The 19,708-nt window shown below is 37.7% G+C and overlaps 1 protein-coding gene across 1 annotated transcript in view; it reads left to right on the top strand.

Moving 5' to 3' along the window:
• The window catches only part of KMO (kynurenine 3-monooxygenase), a 48,025-nt gene that overhangs the window by 15,148 nt on the left and 13,169 nt on the right, over positions 1–19,708 (top strand). Inside the window, exons 5-7 of the mRNA XM_004619015.2 lie at positions 3,180–3,228; positions 7,393–7,480; positions 12,184–12,349. Coding sequence (XP_004619072.2) covers positions 3,180–3,228; positions 7,393–7,480; positions 12,184–12,349 — 303 coding nt within the window. The remainder of the gene's footprint in view (positions 1–3,179; positions 3,229–7,392; positions 7,481–12,183; positions 12,350–19,708) is intronic.

The following is a 19,708-nucleotide window of genomic DNA, read 5'->3' as shown; positions in this document are numbered from 1 at the left end:
CAACCAAAGGTGATAACAAATATAGAACAAATATTTTCCCAATATGAATGTTTCCTCACATACTTTGAATGTGTTTATCACCAAAGTTTATCGATTAATGACATACATTTCATAAAGACTGGAAAACAAGGCTAGACAGATAGTACAGCAGGTAGTACCTTGCATGCAGCCAAACTGGGTTCAATTTCCTACATCCCATATGGTCCCCTGTGCCCCATGAGGAGTGATTCCTAAGCACAGAGCCAGGAGTGAAAACTGGGTACAGCTGTCATGACCCAAAAACAAACAAAGAATCTGGAAAACAGAACTATGAAAGGATTTAAATTCAGGGGTCCATATTAATTTCAATTTATAGCAAACAAACAGTAGAGTCCTTAGTCACTTCTTGTGTAGTATGACTAGTACATTTAGTAGCATATATTACTTCAATATAATAGACTTCAAATTTTTTTTTAATAATTTTATTGAATCACCATGTGGAGGGTTACATAGTTCTCAGGATTATGTCGGTTATACAGTTCTCAAACACCCTTCCCTTCACCAGTGCCCATCTCCCATCACCAACGCCCCCAGTATACCTGCCACCCCCTCCCACCTCCCCAGTCCCCACCCTTGTACATGATAAGTTCCACTTCGTTTTTGCCTTATCTCGATTATATTCCATGTTTCAACACACAACTCACTACCGTTGTTGGGGTTTCCCCCAAAAAAGGAAAGCAGTCCTATTGCCAAGGAGGCATTTGATAGTTCTCCACTGCTAAGAATATAGAGATATTAAGTCCCGCTGTTTGTTACATAACTTTTGTTTTTCCCCCTTGCCCCGCGCCACCGAGTTCACGCCTGTTTAGTAATCGCCACGCTGCCTGACAAGGGAAAAAAAAACCGAAAAGGATGGTTATTTCCCGTCATCGGCAGGCGTGGGGCTCTGGCTTAGTTGATAGACTAGTAGAGTGTCTGCAAGCAGTTTCTGGAACCGAAGAGCTTGCGCTGGTATCGGCTCTGGCTCGAGATTCCACCAGCGTCCCACCGTTCCATGTACATAATTTTTCCCCTTATATCCCATTCCCACGCCACCAGGTCTGTTTGCTTAATGGACATCACACTATGTTTGACACCACGCCGCGTTTCTTCCCGAGAAAGAAGGATATTTCTTCTCAGCCGGTGTGGGGATATAGCTTAGTTCAGTCTAGAGAGATGGCTACCACTTTGATTGCCTTCAATATTTCACCAACAGACTTACTATTCTTGTTAGGATCTCCCACAAAAGTCCGACCCATTAAGAAGGGACATATTACATATTGCTGATGCTAAGATGACATTAGGTCGCTCGGTTTTGGGTTTCTGTATAAAGTCCAGGGAAAGTACAACCAGAAATAACATCACTACAAACTTTTACCCTTTTATGGTGCTCATAAGATGGAGAAACCTAGAGAGAGGCTCGGCGTCTCCATTTTGCGCTCAGGAAAACCGCGGATCCTGCGCTGTGCTCAGGGGGGAGGTGTGGAGAGAGAGAGAGGTTAAAAGAATTGGGGGATGCCCGGTTCCCACTGTTTCAGCGCACCGTGGGGTCTCTGGTCCCATGCCGGAATTAGTTCAGTGGGCTGTTTGGAGTCCAAGGGCGCTTTCTTGGGCTCTTCCATCATGCTCGCTCCACAGGGCTCCAAAGGGCTAGACTTCAAATTATGAATGTCTCTATGTGGATAAGATGAAATTCACAAGTTAATATATTTGTATTAAATATTGTAATGTCTCATAATTTGGAAAAAAGTAATTTTTAAATATTTAAAGCAGTAGATTCACCTGAATTGTAAAACTATAAGACTTTAATGTGTCCTGAGTAGGCATTTTTGTCTTTTAAGGGTCCTTTATTCTAAGTTTTTTTTAATGTGTGACATAAAGAAACTAAGAAAAAGAAGAAACAAAACCAAATCAAAGGAAATCCTTAGCCTCCTATTTTAAAATGAATGAAAAAAATTTTTCATGAATTTTGAAAAATGTTGTGGGTCTAGTCAGTATGTCTACTGTGTTATAACGAGCAGAAATTTCTGCTAAATAATACCCTGTAAAGTTCAAGACAGTAAGACATGACTAATTGAGGTTAGTGGTATTCTTAACAAACCCCTTTCCACCAAAACCAACACAAAACACACACACCCCAATATCTTTGAGATGAAAAGGAAGGCCTTCCAAATAGTCTGCCTAGGGAATACTACATTTACTTGAGTGATACCTTTCTTTATGAAGCTTTTAAAACTTGGAACCCTAAGCCAGATAAATTGTATAGTGGATAGGGCATTTCCTTTTGTATAGCCAACCTGGGTTTTAACTCTGGTAAGATATATAGTCCTCACTATTCACTATTATTGTTTGGCGTTTCCCCCCGCCAAAGTCAGACCTGCTGGAAAGGAAGCATTTGATAATTTGTTTTCCATTGCTGATAATGAAGAGACATGAGGTTGTGTGGCCACAATAGTGGCAGTCAGTTTTTTGTTGAAATATTGAATGTAATCAAAGAGAAAGTAAAGTGAAATTTACCAGCTACACAGGCGGGGTGGGGGGCTGGGGGGTTGGGGAGGTGGGGGAGAGGTTTACTGTGGTTCTTGGTGGTGAAATATGTGCACTGGTGAAGGGATGGATGTTTGAGCATTGTGTAACTGAGACATAAGACTGAAAGCTTTGTAACTTTCCACATAGTGATTCAATAAAAAATAATAATAATAAAAAAATTAAAAAATTTAGGGTTCGAGGAGAAAAAAAAAGATATATGGTCTTCTTAGTCTCTCAGGAATGATTCCTGAGCACAGAGCCAGGAGTAGGCACTGAGCACTGCTGGATGCACTCTACTTAACAAATCAAGAAAAATTTAGACTCTAAGTCCCAAATACGGGATGTATGATATGTTGTTAAAACTTTAGTAGAAATACTATTTTTTCAAAAGAGAAAGGTTTAGTTTTTATATTAAACTTCGAAGATCCTGAATTTAAATTTGAGCATCATATTACATATATTTGTGTAAAGTTAATATTTTAGAGGTTACTTAGGTGTATGATTATAAAACTAAGATCTCAGCCTCCTGCCAAACAATATCTGCTACTCTGAATAAACATAGTATTATATTTGTCCCTTTTTTTTTTCAGAAGCTAACATTATCTAACATTATCTACTCTATTTCTTTCCAGTATATTCTTTCTATAAGCAGGGAAAATTTAAACAAAGATCTACTAAATGGTAAGTCTAAATGTTATTTACCCACTGTCATTTTGAGCTATGCACATGTAACTAATTTTGTCATATGACTTACTAGGATTGTTTACGCTTCCCTTTTATGGATTATTTTAAGAACGAGATTTTCGGGACCAGAGTGATAGTACATTGCGTAGAACACTTGTCTTGCACATGGCCTACATGGGTTCAATCACTGACATCCCATGGATAAACCCTCAAACCTTGCCAAACTCAGAGTCAGAGTAAATCCTGAGAATAGCTGAGTGTGGCCCCCAAACAAACAAACAAATGAACAAAGAACAATGTTATATACAATGCAAAGTTTTAATTGAAAGTTAGTGGTAATATATCTTTTGCCATTTATTTCCTTTTTATTTGTTTATTTATTTATTTATTTTGGCTTATTTGGTCACACCTGGCAATGATCAAGGATTACTCCTGGCTCTGCACTCAGGAATTACTCATAGGGATTCTTGGTGGACCATATGGGATGCTGAGGATCAAACTGGGTTAAACACATGCAAAACAATACTGCTGTACCATCTCTCCAGGTCATTATCCATCTCTCCAGATCTCTGCAGTGCCTCTCTTATCTTATTAATGATCTAATGAAAGCCATATTTTTGACATGTATTGAGTTCCTATTGTCCTCTAGGGATGAATGAGTTCTCACTGCCTGATAAAGAATTCAATCTAGGGCTTAGGAGTGATAGCATAGAGTTTAAGGCACCTGTTTTGATCCAGCACTGAGCACTGTCAGGCTGATTTCATGAGCACATAGTCAGCCTTCAGCTCTGCTTTGAACAATACAAAGTATGGCCCAGTCATTTGTGTGTATATACATACACACACATATATAATATGAATAAAATCATTTGAATATATATATAAATACATATATTCAAATGATTTGTAAAGTGGCAGGGTTAAAATTACACTTCAGTAAAATGAAAAACAGTAGTGTGAATGACACCTGCAGTTTTTAGAGTACTGTACTAATTCCTGTGTTTAAGTACTAGGTCATGATTAAAACTATATGAATATGCTTATAAGGCCACCGATTTATAAAAGATCTAATAGAGGTGTAGGAGGCAAAGAAAAAAGAAAATACAAAATATAACCTTGAAGTATCTCATTTGAGTAACTAAAAAGATCTATCTACTGATGAAAAAACTCAGAGGATTATAACATTAAATGGATAATTGCTTATCAGTCTGGTCACTTTTCATCTATTTTTTGGGGTTTGGTTTTGTTTTGTTTGGGGGTCAGATCAGGCAGTGTTCAGGTCTTACTCCTGGCTCTGTGCTCAGGGATCACTTCTGGCAGTGCTCAGGGGACTATATTGGGTGCCAGGGATTGAACCTGGTTCAGCCGCGTGGAAGGCAAACACCTTACATGCTGTAGTATCACTTTGGCCCCTCCATGAACTTATGATCATAACAGTGTTTTCTTTTATTTTTTCATCATGTCTTAAACAGATTCATTCTCTTCAAAGCACTCCACTTAAATATTTCTATTGTCTTCTGTTTCACTTCCTTCTGACAAAGTCTAACAACCTCTGATCTTTAGCATGCGGTTTCCACATCATGTATCTATTTTTCTACATTCTACTTCCCAGTGTTTGAAATATGTTTTAATTAAACTGAAAATTTTAAAATATATATAATTAAAAATCATGTTTTATAAAATTATTAATAGTTGTTTTAAACATATATTATTTCTACACCAATCCCAATATTTCAACTTCCCTCCACCAGTGATTCATCCATCTTTCCCCTGAATTAAACTGGACTAATCTGGAAGTATAAGTAAGGGGGAAAATAACTCCAGCAACTTTTGAAATAGGTCTTGTTTTATTGTTTATTTTATGTTATTTTTAATTTTTAGGCTGTTTTAAAATGTGTGGGATGAGAACATGTTGCTAGACTTATTTTATATTGATATTAAGAAAACAAATCACAGAACAGTTTTTTTAGTGGTAGGATAACATAGCTAAAATGGTCTCATTATAGTATCCAATGAATTTATTAAGATTAGGATGATAACAAACACTTACTGAGACCCCAGTGATTACTTTATATGCATTGGTTTATGTAACTTTACTAACAATTAATTGAGGTGGCTATCAATTTTATATGTTTTACAAATTGCAAAGGAGGTTTAGAGAGTTCATGGTTGGAACAATTCACACTGTTTCTAAGTAGTACTATCTAATTTGAACAGTACCTTTGTTACTGTTTTTATGGTCACTCCCTAAATAATATATATGAAATATATACTAGTAGTAAGGAGCTGAAACAGGGAATAGTAAATCTTAGTTCATAGGTAAAAAAACTTCCCAGTTTTTTATTAGTAATATGTAACACAGCATGCAATTTCTAAAATGCCATAAATACATTAATACTATTAATGTTTCATTGCTTGAATCCTCATCTTAGTTTGACATGGAAAATTCTGTATTCCTTTTATACTGCATCAAATATGTGAGCTCTCCATTTCATATGTCCAATCAATTACAAATGCTTATTCCTCCTAACTGAATAGCCTTCTCTCTGAAAATGTTGTAACTTAATTATTTCACTGCATCAGCATTTCATGCAGAACTGTTTCATGATTCACATTCTTTGGAGGTTAATAATTGTTATGCAAAAAACAGAAAAAAAATATGTGACCAAGTAAGTTTGATAAGTCCTGCATATTACACATTTTAAAAGGTTTTTTCCCTTATTTCTTCTCAGGGCTTTTTAGTTAATTTGTAGATCTTTTAAAGTAGCATTGTCCAAGATGTGGTCACCAATGTAAGCCACATGTATAATTCTAATTTTTATGGTAACCACGTTTTTTTTTAATTTAAGAAAGCATAAATGATATTAATTTAAATAGCAATGCATTTTAATCTATTAGATCCCAAATATAATCACGAAGTCACTATAAGACAGTTGTTTAATATAAAAATATTTTTAAGTGCTAAGTTTTATATTCAGCTCTGAAACTTGCATTTTTATTTCAAACTTTGAGAATAATAGGTGCCTGGTGGTAGAGGGGGACACTGGATGATGGTAGAGAGAATTAGATTATGAGAGAGGGTCTGGTTCTGGGTTGTGTTATGCATGGAACTCAACATTAATAGTATTGTAAAACACAGAGCCTAGGGCTGGAGTGATAATACAACAGGTAGAGCATTTGCCTTGCACGCAGGCGTCCTGGGTTTGATTCCCAGCATCCCACATGGTCCTCCAGCACCGTCAGGATTGATTCCTGACTGCAAAGCCAAGAGTAATCCCTGTGCATTGCTGGGCGTGACCCAAAAAGAAAAAGAAATCAAAAACAAAGTTGCCTAAAATTTATTGAAAAGGGAGTAAACATCCTGTCACTATAGTTCACTTAACATTAATAGGGACATAAATAATATTTTGTCATTGTGATAGGAACATGGTTAATAGATTAAAAAATAAAGTTTTATATATTGCTGATAGGATAAGCAAACAGAACAAAAATAACTTGATTTTATTTATTGAAATGATTCTTCTTGCTCATTCTTTCCTGAATCATTCCAGTGTTTTATTAAAAGAAGGTGTAGTATAAATAATCTTTATTATTTAAATAAATCAAAATAAAGTTTAGATATAAAGTTAGGAATGCCATGATAAAAATTTTTGTTTAAATATTTTCAAACACAAACAAAGCTTTTAATTAGAGGCAAGTTCTAAAATATGTAAAGTCTAATTATTTTTTTTGGTCACACCCGGTAATGCACAGGGGTTTTTCCTGGCTTATGCACTCAGGAGTCACTCCTGGCGGTGCTCAGGGGTCTATATGGGATGCTGGGAATTGAACCCGGGTCGGCCACGTGCAAGGCAAATGCCCTACTGTTGTGCTATCGCTCCAGCCCCTGTAAAGTCTAATTCTTTGTCAGGGTATCAATATTTACAGTGATATAAAATTTATGTAATGGGATTCATTTATGTGGTTTATATGAGGATAACTGATTTCTGTTTGTGTTTTACTATGAAATCATCTGAAGCATTTAACCAGTTACCATTTAAACAAATAAATTTTATATAGTGAATAATAGATGTTTCTTATCATACTATTTTCAGTAAAGGATTACTATTGCAACTTGAAAAATTGAAATGCCATTTTTATTTGCTTTCTTTTATTCCTTAGCTGTTGAGAAATATCCCAATGCGAAGCTGCACTTTGGCCACAGGCTGTTGAAATGTAATCCTGAAGAAGGCATGATCACAGTGCTTGGGTAATCACTGGTCAGCTTTTTTTACTTCAGGGTAAAGGGTTAGAGTGGAGAACGTTATCTTTAAACTTTGTTCTCTGTTCTTTGAGTTAAATGGTTACTAAAGGGATAACTCAATAGTGTTCAGAGTCAAAGAATCTTAGATCGAAAATGGGTATAAGATGACTCCTAAACACCACAAAAGTGCTTTTTCATTTGTTCATCAATCTACAGTTCAACACTATGGCTTCAGCTTTTACTCCCTTCATATAAATGACTGTCTTCTTTCTACCCTGATGCTCCTCTCTTTTTAATAGAGAGTTTTTTTCCTTAGTTGACTCTTTTTTGTCAAAGAGTCTTGACAAAAGACCTATATCCCAGTCTTGGAATATGATATGTGCTCATAGTCCATTCCGCCATTCCTTTTTAACATAAAACATTTTATCCCAGGTACCTTATCTTTGTTCTCATTCTCACTGAACATCTTCATAGGTATACAACTTTCCATATACTCTCAAATACTTTTAAAATTTGGGTCATCTATTTTTTGGGGGGTCACACCCGGTGATGCACAGAGATTACTGATGGCTCTGCACTCAGGAATTTCCCCTGGCGGAGCTCAGGGGACCATATGGGATGCTGGGAATCGAACCTGGGTAGGTCGAGTGCAAGGTAAACGCCCTACCCGCTGTGCTATTGCTCCAGCCCCATGGGTCATCTATTTTTTGATCAGAAGTTTCACTCCTAACATTCTTAGAACCAATATTTCCCCTATTTTCTACATTTTCCTACTTTCTCTGTTAGTTCTACAAACATTTCCCAGTCTCTCTTCCTGCCAGCCTCAGATCCTATGGTTTCTTCCTTCCAAATACCATAGTGCTTAGAGTCTTATACTTGCACATTTAAATGACAGCAGTCACCTTATCCCTCTTTTCCCTGCCTTCTAAGTTCCATGTTCACTTTAATATGTTCACAGTCAAGAGAATTTTCTTAACTATACATCTTTATATATAATCTTTCATTGCAAAAGAATTCTTAGTCAAAATAATGTATTTAAATCTTTTGTATTAATATTCAGCTGTCTTCTCTCCTACTTTACCCTTCACATTGTATTTTCCTTCTCTTCCTTCCTTCTTTCCTTCCCTCTTTCTCCTCTTTCCTTTCTCCTCTCCTTCCTTCCTTCCTTCCTTCCTTCCTTCCTTCCTTCCTTCCTTCCTTCCTTCTTTCTTTCTTTCTTTCTTTCTTTCTTTCTTTCTTTCTTTCTTTCTTTCTTTCTTTCTTTCTTTCTTTCTTTCTTTCTTTCTCTCTTTCTCTCTCTCTTTCTTTCTTTCCTCCTTCCTTCCTTCCTTCCTTCCTTCCTTCCTTCCTTCCTTCCTTCCTTCCTTCCTTCCTTCCTTCCTTCCTTTCTTTCTTTCTTTCTTTCTTTCTTTCTCTCTCTCTCTTTCTTTCTTTCCTCCTTCCTTCCTTCCTTCCTCCCTCCCTCCCTCCCTCCCTCCCTCCCTCCCTCCCTCCCTTCTTTCTTTCTTTCTTTCTTTCTTTCTTTCTTTCTTTCTTTCTTTCTTTCTTTCTTTCTTTCTTTCTTTCTTTCTTTCTTTCTTTCTTTCTTTCTCTCTCTCTCTCTCTCTCTCTCTCTTTCTTTCTTTCTTTCTTTCTTTCTTTCTTTCTTTCTTTCTTTCTTTCTTTCTTTCTTTCTTTCTTTCTTTCTTTCTTTCTTTCTTTCTCAGTCACAAGTGATATTCAGGAGATAATTCTGGTAATATGCTTGGAGGTTACTCCTAGAAGTGTTCACAAGACTGTGTGGTGTCAGGCATAGATCTGACATTTGCCACATGAAAGGCACACTCCTTACCGTCTGTACTATGTCTCTGTAGTATTTCTTAAGCTTATCTTCTGATATTCTGCTCTCAAACTACACATAGTGATCCTTGAAATTCCTGCTTCCCCATACTTAAAACATTACCTTCTTCACAAGATTCTCTTCCTTTGTGTATAGAACTTAACTCTTAGTCACATTTTGTGTATATGTGTGTGTGTGTGTGTGTGTGTGTGTGTGTGTGTGTGTGTGTGTGTGTGTAAAAATAAAAAGAAAAGGCGCGGGCGAGGGAAGGGACGCCTCACCGCACCGAGCCAGGCACAGGGCCTAGGGCAGCAGCTGTCTCTCCCGCCACCTGAGTTCGGTAGCCTCCGGCCGCTTCCCCCACCCAGGGGAGGTTGATGGCGAAGATGTGGCAGGCGAAGGAAGGAACGGAGCCAAGATGGTTGGTCTCACTTGCAGTTTATTCCAATCTTCCCTCTATACACTCTCCTCTGGAACTCTCCCCCTGCCCCCTCATACAGCTACCTTAAATCTCCCCGTCCCCCAGCAGCCTGGGGCTATCTAAAGGTGTGGTTATAATCCATAGGGGGTATAGTTCTATCTCTTAGGGGAATGCCTTCACTAGGACAGAATCTCTCTTTCAGCAGGAAGACCCACCCAAGGGCAGAGTCCCATGAATGTGTTTCTCTTCTCCTCAGCCAGCAAACATATAAGAATTCATAATATTAATCATTTTGTATGGACACAATAAGAGATGCATTAAAGATTATAGAATTGCTCTCCTGGGGCCATCTCAATCTCAGACTACAGTGCTCAGGCCAGATCAGTCTTTCCTATCCCTGGCAGGGTCCCAGTCTCATAATTACTATCGGATCATGACAGCATTTGTCTATGATCAAGCTCTTAACTTATAGTTAAGAATTAGGCACTTTGGCCAGGCCCATCTCGATGCCACGGTAGCACATAAATCACCGCTTGCCCTGGATCCTTCCCGTCCCACGTCGGGGACCCTACTTTGGGGTGCTAGGAACTGAGGGCAACTGAGGCTTAAGTGGAGAAAGCAGATGCCCAGGAGGGAATATCGAGGCCAATTAAGTCTTAAGTTATAAAAACATAATATTGTCTTCTTGTGTCTATACAAAAAAGACACAGCTTTAAAGTAAATTATTCAAAAGGCATAAAGAGGAGAGAAAGGCAATGTTATAATATTCAGTGTCCTAGGAAGTTCTGACCTTACCAATTAACAGAGTTTGATTAAGGGAAGAGCAGATAAACTGGTAGAATTGGTTACAGATAAACAAAAGAATGGGAGTGACTCGGGAGCACTTTGATGGGTGTGACTGATAAACCTAAGCTCCTTGGGCAAGGGGAGCAAGGACGAACCAAAGTCAGGCCTAACATATTTAGAGCTATATTCCAACATGTGTGTGGTATAAAATGCCTTCTTTATTTTTTTTTATTGAATCACCATGTGGCAAGTTACATAGTTCTCAGGGTTATGTCAGTTATACAATATTCAAACACCCTTCCCTTCACCCGTGCCCATATTCCATCACCAACCACCCCAGTATACCTCCCACCTCCCGCCCCCTCCCATCTCCCCAGCCCCCCCTTGTAAGTGATAAGTTTCATTTTCTTTACTCTTTATCTTGATTACATTCCATGTTTCATCTCATAACTCACTATTGTTGCTGTAGCTCCCCCCCCCAAAAAAAAGGCAGTCCTTCTGCCAAGGAAGCATTTGATAGTTTTCCATTGCTGAGAATGTAGAGATATTAAGTCCCGCTGTTTGTTACATAACTTTTCTTCATTTTTTCCCCCCCTCCTTCCCGAGCCACCAAGTTCATGCCTGCTTAGTAATCTTCATAGTATGATTGACACCACGCTGCCTGACAGAGGGAGAAGAAACCTAGAAAGATGGTTATTTCCCGTCATCAGCCGGTGTGGGGCTATAGCTTAGTTGATAGTCTAGCAGCATGTCTGCAAGCAGTTTCTGGAACCAATAGTAGTGCGCTGGTATCGGCCCCGGCTCCACCAGCATCCCGCTGTTCCATGTACATAATTTTTTTTCCTTATATCCCATTCCCACGCCACCAGGTTCATGTCTGCTTAATGGACATCATAATATAGTTAATTCCATGCCACATTTCTTCCTGAGAAAGAAATATTTCTTTCCTTCAGCTGGCATGGGGTTATAGCTTAGTTCAGTCTAGAGAGATGGCTACCACTATGATTGCCTTCAATATTTCAACAAAAGACTATTCTTGTTAGGATTATTCCCACAAAGTCCAACCCACTACAAAGGAACCATTTCATATTGCTGATGATTAGATGACATTAGGTTGCATGGCCGTAGTAGCGGCCACGCGGTTTTGGGTTTCTGTATAAAGTCCAGGGAAAATTCTGCCTGAAATTCTATCACTACAATCTTTTACCCTTTTATGGTGCTCATAAGATGGGAAAACCTAGAAAACCTAGGGGCAGCCTGGCGGAAACGCTCAGTTCACATACTGGAAGTATTTCAGTGGGCTGCTGGTGTCCAAAGTAGCTCTTTTGGCCTCCTCGGTCATGCTGGAGCGGCGGCAGCGGCGAGTGGGGAGCCCACGTGGCTCCACTGTCCTTAAGTATCGGCGGTGGGCGGAGACCGGTACTTCCCGCCACGAGATCTCCCGCAATCCGCGCTGCGCTAAAATGCCTTCTTTAATAACAATAGTTGTGTGTTATTCTGGTTCTCAAAAGTAATTCTGTGACTGGGTCAAGTATTATTATTTTAATTTAATTGTTAAGGAATCAAAGCTCTAAGCAGATATATAAACATGAAGAAGTGAATCCTATTACTAAAAGTAAGTACATTATTTTATTATTTTTTTCACTGAACTTTTGTTTTGGGATGGTTTACTTCATTTTTCAGATCTGACAAAGTTCCCAAGGATGTCACTTGTGACCTTCTTATAGGATGTGATGGGGCCTATTCAACTGTCAGAACTCATCTTGTGAAGAAACCTCGCTTTGATTACAGTCAGAAATACATTCCTCATGGATACATGGAATTGTCTATTCCACCTAAGAATGGAGATGTAAGTTCTTCTTCCTAATGTCCTTTTCACAACCTTATATCCCCTTCTGTTTTGGAAGAAGTATATTCTAGTTCAGTTTCTATCAATAACATGTCCTGATTAGTTCTAATGAATAATGAAATAATTATTCATTATAACAATAATGAAAATTGGATATAGCAGTTTCTCTTTACTTGTATTATTCTCACTCCTCATATTTAAATACAGTGTCCTGAGTGGAAAGTGAAGCAGAGAAATTACAACTATCCTATGCAAACACATAGGGAATGTTTATAAGTAATAATTTGTTTTTTCTATTTTCTCTTAAAATGGACAGAAGGGTCAGAGAAATAATAAGCAAGAAAGGTCCTTGCTTGCCTTGCAAACAGTGGATCCAGGTTCAATCCCTTGTATCAGTATATGGCCCCCATAACATAGTCAAGAGTAATTCCTGAGAACAAAGTCAGGAATCAGTCCTGAGCATAGTTGGTTGTGGCTCCCAAACCAAAAAAAACCCAAGAAAACAAAAAAAGAAAAGGGAAAGGATTTAAAAATGACACACAGAGGGTCAAATACCTGTTTAAAAATGCTCATCATCACTTTTTGCAGTAAAGTATAAACCAAAATCACAATGATATATCTCATACCAATGAGAATTACAAATATTTTTAATTTTTTAAAAATTAAAAAATTGTACTGTATTGTACAATTGGAAACAGTATTGTACTGTAGCACCGTAGTCCCATTATTCATTGATTTGCTCGAGTAGGCACCAGTAATGTCTCCATTGTGAGGCTTGTTACTGTTTTTGCATATCGAATATGCCACGTGTAGCTTGCCAGGCTCTGCCGTGTAGGCAGGATACTCTCAGTAGTTTGCCGGGCTCTCCGAGAGTAACGGAGGAATAGAACCAGGTCAGCTGTGGGCAAGGCAAACGCCCTACCCACTGTGCTAACGCTCCAGTCTTATGTGACACAAATTAAAATGCTTAATACCAAAAGTTAGCTGACAAAACAAATTTCTCTTTTCCCTAAGCAATACTGTTTTTAATCAAAGACATTTGGGGTTGGGTTATTTCAGTATATCCCTTTATCCCCCCAAAAAAATCTTTAAAAATAATTTTTTAAAGGATAAAATTGGGCTCATCGTAAGGCATTTGACTTATATACTGCCAACCCTAGTTCAATTTCCAGCACCATATATGGTCCCAAGAACACCATTTGCTCCAATGTAAAACCTGAACACAGAGCCCTGAGTACCACCAGATTTGGGGGTCCTCCACTGAGAAAAAAATCCATATTTAAAAGGAAAATATCTAATGTCTAGGATTTGGGGAGGGGAGGGATCAAGCTGGGCTTCAAAAATAACATTTTAAAAGACTTATATTTAACTCAGGGAACCAAATTAGACAGATTTATTAGAAAATAGCCCTCATTTACCATTGGTTAGAATGTTACCTAGTTACCCTTTCTCTTTGGAGAAAAGTATGGAAATTTCTCATAAAAGTAAAAAATAATTCTGCTTATTAGCATCTAAGCCCCAAACATCACTGTCACTGTCACTGTCATCCCATTGCTCTTCGAATTGCTTGAGCGGGCACCAGTAATATCTCCATTTTGAGACTTGGTGTTATTGTTTTTGGCATATCAAATACACCACGGGTAGCTTGCCAGGCTCTGCCGTGTGGGTGAGATACTCTTGGTAGCTTGCCGGGCTCTCCGAGAGGGATGGAGGAATCAAACTCAGATCAACCGCATGCAAGGCGAACGCCCTACTGCTGTGCTATCGCTCCAGCCCACCCGCAAACATCACGATCACAATCACGAAATCCCATTAATCATCAATTTCTCGAGCACGCTCAGTAACCTCTCCATTCGTCCTTTCCCTGAGATCTTAGAAGTCTCTTGTAACTCGACCCTCCCAATGATGTTGCACTGGAGGCTCTTTCAGGGTCAGGGGAATGAGATCCAGCTTGTTACTGGATTTAGCATATGAATACACCATGGGAAGCTTGCAAGGCTGTCCCCTGTGGGCAGGAAACTCTCAGAAGCTTGCCAGTTTCTCCCAGAGGGAGAAGTAGGCTACCCACAAACATAAAAACATTAATTTGTAAAGGTAGCTACATTCATTGCAACCAGTTTACAATAGCAAGGATATGGAAACAACCCAAAAATATAATGAAAAATGAATGGATAAAGAAGTGATTCATATACATAATGAAATTCTAGGGTGCTGAAAGAAAAAGTAAAATCATGCATCTTGCCAAAACTTGGATAGAGGACAAATTAAATAATATTTTAAAAAAATAAGTGAAATAAGCTTGATGGAGTAACACAAATACTGGCTGATCTCACTTTTCTGTGGTATAGACAAACAAAACAAGGAAATATTAATAAATGATGATGAGCCCTTAGATCTGGATTGCATAACTGAGAACAACAGATTGTGAGGAGATTTAGGGGGACATGCTGAGGTGAACCAGAAGTAACAAGGCATTAGTGGAAGCTCTTGGGCACATTGGTGATGATGAGGTGGAATAACTACATATCAAAATTTTTTAATGTCAACAGAAGAGAAAAATGGAGCTGGAGGTGATTTGTTTACTGAAAATCCAGAATTATTATTATATCACATGATAATTATTAAATAAAGTAGTTAATAAATGAGTTAAATTATTAGAAGAGATTTTCATTAAATTTCCTTATTCCCTGGTTTTCATGTTCAGCATACAGTGTGAAGCAAATATGTTGTAGGTATATTTTATGTTGTCAAAATTAAAAAAAAGTTAGATTAAAGAGCAAAATATGCAAGATCAATAAACCACTAGCAAGACTTTCACATACACACAAAAAAAAAAAAAAAGAGAGAAAACCCTAATAAACTGAATCAGAAATGGAAAGGAAGTATTACAATAGAAATTACAGAAATCCATAGGATCATACGAGGTTACTTTGAGAATCTTCATCCTAAGAAATAAGAGAACCTTGAAGAAATTGATAAATTCCTGGATTCCTATAACCTCCAAAGGCTGATCCAAGAAAGATTTGGAATACCTGAACAGACCTACCACCACTGAGGAAATTGAAATGCTAATCAAAAGTTTTCCCTAAAATAAAAGCTTAGGTCAAGATGGATTCACTAGTGAATTCTTTCAAATAGGACCTACTGCCAACCCTTTTCAAACTTTTCCAGGAAATAAAAGAAACAGAAACACTTCCAAATAGTTTCTATGAAGCAAATATCACCTTGATACTCAAAGCAGATAAAGACACCAAAAAAAAAAAAAGAAAAGAAAATTACAGACAGATATCTGTGATGAACACAAATGCAAATATCCTCAACAAAATATTGGAAGATGGAATCCAACAACTCATCAAAAGGATCATACACCATGGTGGAATATGAGCACTGGTGAAGGGATGGGTATTCGAGCATTGTATAACTGAGATTTAAACCTGAAAACTTTGTAACTTTGTAACTTTCCACAATAAAAAATTAAAAAAAAAATTAAAAAAAAAAAAAAAAAAAAAAAAGGATCATACACCATAACCAAGTAGGATTCTTCCCAGAGATGCAAGGATGGTTTAACATTCACAAGTCAATCAATATAAAGCAACATATAAATAAGAGAAAGATTAAAAATCATATCATATTAATAGATGCAGAGAAAGCATTTGATAAGATCCAGCACCTATTCATGATTAAATAACATGATAATAACAAATGATAATAACAAATGGGAGTTGAAAGAACTTTCCTCAGCATAGTCAAAGCCATCTACCACAAGCCCACAATTAGCATTATTCTCAATGGGGAAAATCTAAAGGTTTTACCCCTAAGATCAAGCACAAAGCAAAGTTTCCAACTATTGTCACATGTATTCAATACAGTACTGGAAGTACTTGCAATAGCAGTTAGGCAAGAAAATTATATCAAAGGCATCCAGATAGGAAAGGAAGAAGTCAAGCTTTCACTATTTACAGGTGACATGACACTGCACTGTAGCATGTATCACTGTCATCCCATTGTTCATCAATTTGCTTGAGCGGGCACCAGTAACATCTCCATTGTGGGACTTGTTGTTACTGATTTTGGCATATTGAATATGCCATGGGTGGCTTGCCAGGCTTTGCCATGCAGGCAGGATACTCTCAGTATCTTGACGTGCTCTCTGAGAGGGACGGAGGAATTGAACCCAGGTTGGCCACATGCAAGGCAAACGTCCTACCCGCTGTGCTATCGCTCCCTAAGTATTAAACTATTGTATTGCATTTCTTATTCCAGGACAAAAATGTATTTACTAATTCTTAAATGCTAATTTTATGGATTTCAGGATGAATCTTGCTCTCATGGTCCAGGACTTGATAATTCTGAGTTATAAGATAATAGGATTCTGTTGAAAATTTTGACAAAAAAAGGAAAGATGACCAGAGAAGTATTTGATAGGTTAAGTGCATGTCCTGCATATGGGAAGCCAAGGTTTGACCCCAACACTGCCTGGTACCCTGAGCACTGCCAGTAATGATCCCCCCAAGCATAGAATCAGGAGTAGCCCCCAAGCACCACCAGGTGTGGCCTGAAACCAGCACTCCTAAGGAAAAACTGGAATGAAATAATTCCAAATGTAAATTTGATGGCCACTTATTTTCTATTCATTTTAATTGTGATGATTGTTAAATTGTAAAAGTTTCCACTCTTTCAAGAAACACTTTTGACATAGGTAGTGATGAAACATAGGAAAATTTTTATATTCCCCAAATAATCCTCTAATTGATTCTTCTTTTTTCCATTTTTCTTCCTGCCTTATTTCCTTCCTTCATCTTTATTTCTTTCATGTAATAGACAATTTCACCCCATCTCTTATGGTTGGAATGGTAAAAAATGATTAGGTAGATTTCAGAACTGAGCTATTATTTGAGGATGATTTGGAGAATTGTAAGGAAGAGTAACATAATATAGCATATATATTTACTTTAGCATAGCAAAGAAACTACTTTTTTGCTAAGAACTTTATGCTTGAAGAGACTTATTAGGAAATTAAAGTGGGTTATAAGGGGCCTATCATTGACATTGCTGTTTGATAAGAATATGTTTGCTTGGTTTTAGGGTTAAACCAAGTGATAGTGAGGGTTTATTCTTGGCTCTGTGTTCAAGGATCTCTCTTGAGTTTGCTCAGGGGACCATATGTGGTGCTGAGTATGGAACTGGGGTTGACTGCATTCAAGGAAAGTGCCTTAACCTTATAATATTTCTCCAACCTGTTAAGGGTGTCTAATGAGTGAATGAAATATAAAAAAGGAAACAAAAATTTCACAGAATTATTTTCTAGTAATAAATATATGCAAACATAAAAATCATTTTATTATTATATTGAGCTGGAACAATAGCACAGTGGGTAGGGCATTTGCCTTGCATGTGGCCACCCAGGGTTCGATTCCTCCATCCCTCTCAGAGAGCCCAGCAAGCTACCGAGAGTATCCCGCCCCCATGACAGAGCCTGACAAGCTATCCATGGCGTATTTGATATGCCAAAAACAGTATCAACAAATCTCACAATGGGGGGTGCTGGAGTGATAGCACAGCAGGTAGGGCATTTGACTTGCACAAGGCCGACCTGGGTTTGATTCCCAGCGTCCCATATGGTCCCCCAAGCACCGCCAGGAGTAATTCCTGAGTGAATGAGCCAAGACTAACCCCTGTGCATTGCCGGGTGTGACCCAAAAAGCAAAAAAAAAAAAAAAAAAAAAAAAAAACCATCAAAAACAACAACAAAAAAAAACCAAGCCTCACAATGGAGATGTTACTAGTGCCCGCTTGAGCAAATCAATGAAGAACAGGACAACAGTGCTACCATGCTATTATTATATTTGCTATATAAAAAATATTACATGAACCATTTCTATGTCAATGATAAAGATATGTGGTATGTATTATCTTCCCAATTATTTTCAGTCCTTATTATCATAACAAATAACAAATCGGTTTCAGCTGTCAGTTCTCTTTATCTTTTTGAGTTCTGAATGTTTATGAAAGCAATCAGATATCAAGAAGAGAAAGAAAAGACCTTATCAAGACTGGTCTTAGATAAAACATTCCTTTCAGCCTCTTTCACTTCTCTCAAATTCTTCTTACCTAGAGTCACTTTCCTTCATTTTTGATTGCTATATTAACACCTATTTTTAATTATTTCATTTCCAAATGTTTCTTACCTGCCCTGCTTTTATTTCCTATATTCCTTTGACACTTAATCATTTATTGCCTCTCTACTATTTGTACTGTTAAAGAAAACTGAGTTTTTCTTACACATACACTTTTCATACACGTACCTTATGTATCTTACCTATTAAGCTGCATTATCAAAAAGTTACACATTCATTTTTATACCTTTGTGTTGGGCATTATTTGAGGCTCCAGGGACCTTTAAAAAGCCAGACGATGGGACCTGAGCAACAGTACAAAAAGTAGGATACTTGTCTAAATGCAGCCAACCCAGATTTAATCTCTATCACCCCATATGGTCCCATAGCCCCATCAGGAGTGATTCCCTGAGTGAGTCATGAGTAAGCCCTGAGCACCAACTGTTGTGGCCCAAAAAACAAAACAAAAAATAGTAGGGAGAAACTGGAGAGATAGGACAGTGAGAAGCGTGTTTGCCTTGCACTTGGCCCACCTGACTTAGCTCCCGGGCATTGTACGTGGTCATTTCCCCAAGGAATAACTAGGAATAACTCTAGACCCAAGGGAAAGCTTTGAGCATCAGCAGGTATAGGTTAACCACCCCCTCAAAAAAATTAAAAATCCAGAAAGAAGAAATCGTCTCTTCTGGGATGCAAATACCACAGCAGATTTGAAAAAATTTAACTAGAAGACCATGTTGTGCAAGATAAACACATCATGGATGCTTTCCAAGGTTTTATGAGGAGAAAGAAAGAAAGAAAGAAAGAAAGAAAGAAAGAAAGAAAGAAAGAAAGAAAGAAAGAAAGAAAGAAAGAAGGAAGGAAGGAAGGAAGGAAGGAAGGAAGGAAGGAAGGAAGGAAGGAAGGAAGGAAGGAAGGAAGGAAGGAAGGAAGGAAGGAAGGAAGGAAGGAGAGAATGAGGGAGAGAATGAAAGAAAATACAAACTTGGATAATTGAACTCCCCTCATATATAAAGTCTAGTAATTTATGGTTTCAATAAAGTATATCTGATAGAAAAAATACAACACAAATTTAAACTCAGAGTTAAGTCCTTACTAAAAAGAATTAGATTTAAAATTGATTAAAATACTTAAATATCTATGCACATATGCATTTATGTACATATAATTGTTGATATGCATTGAAAAGTATATAAAACAATAGGTAATGTGCTATGCCACTATACAGGCACAGTGAGCTGAA

Source organism: Sorex araneus, chromosome 9, assembly GCF_027595985.1.
Source record: "Sorex araneus isolate mSorAra2 chromosome 9, mSorAra2.pri, whole genome shotgun sequence".
NCBI classification, from domain to species: Eukaryota; Metazoa; Chordata; class Mammalia; order Eulipotyphla; family Soricidae; genus Sorex; species Sorex araneus.
Note: the sequence above shows the minus strand (reverse complement) of the source record. Positions and strands in the feature narration are given on the sequence as shown.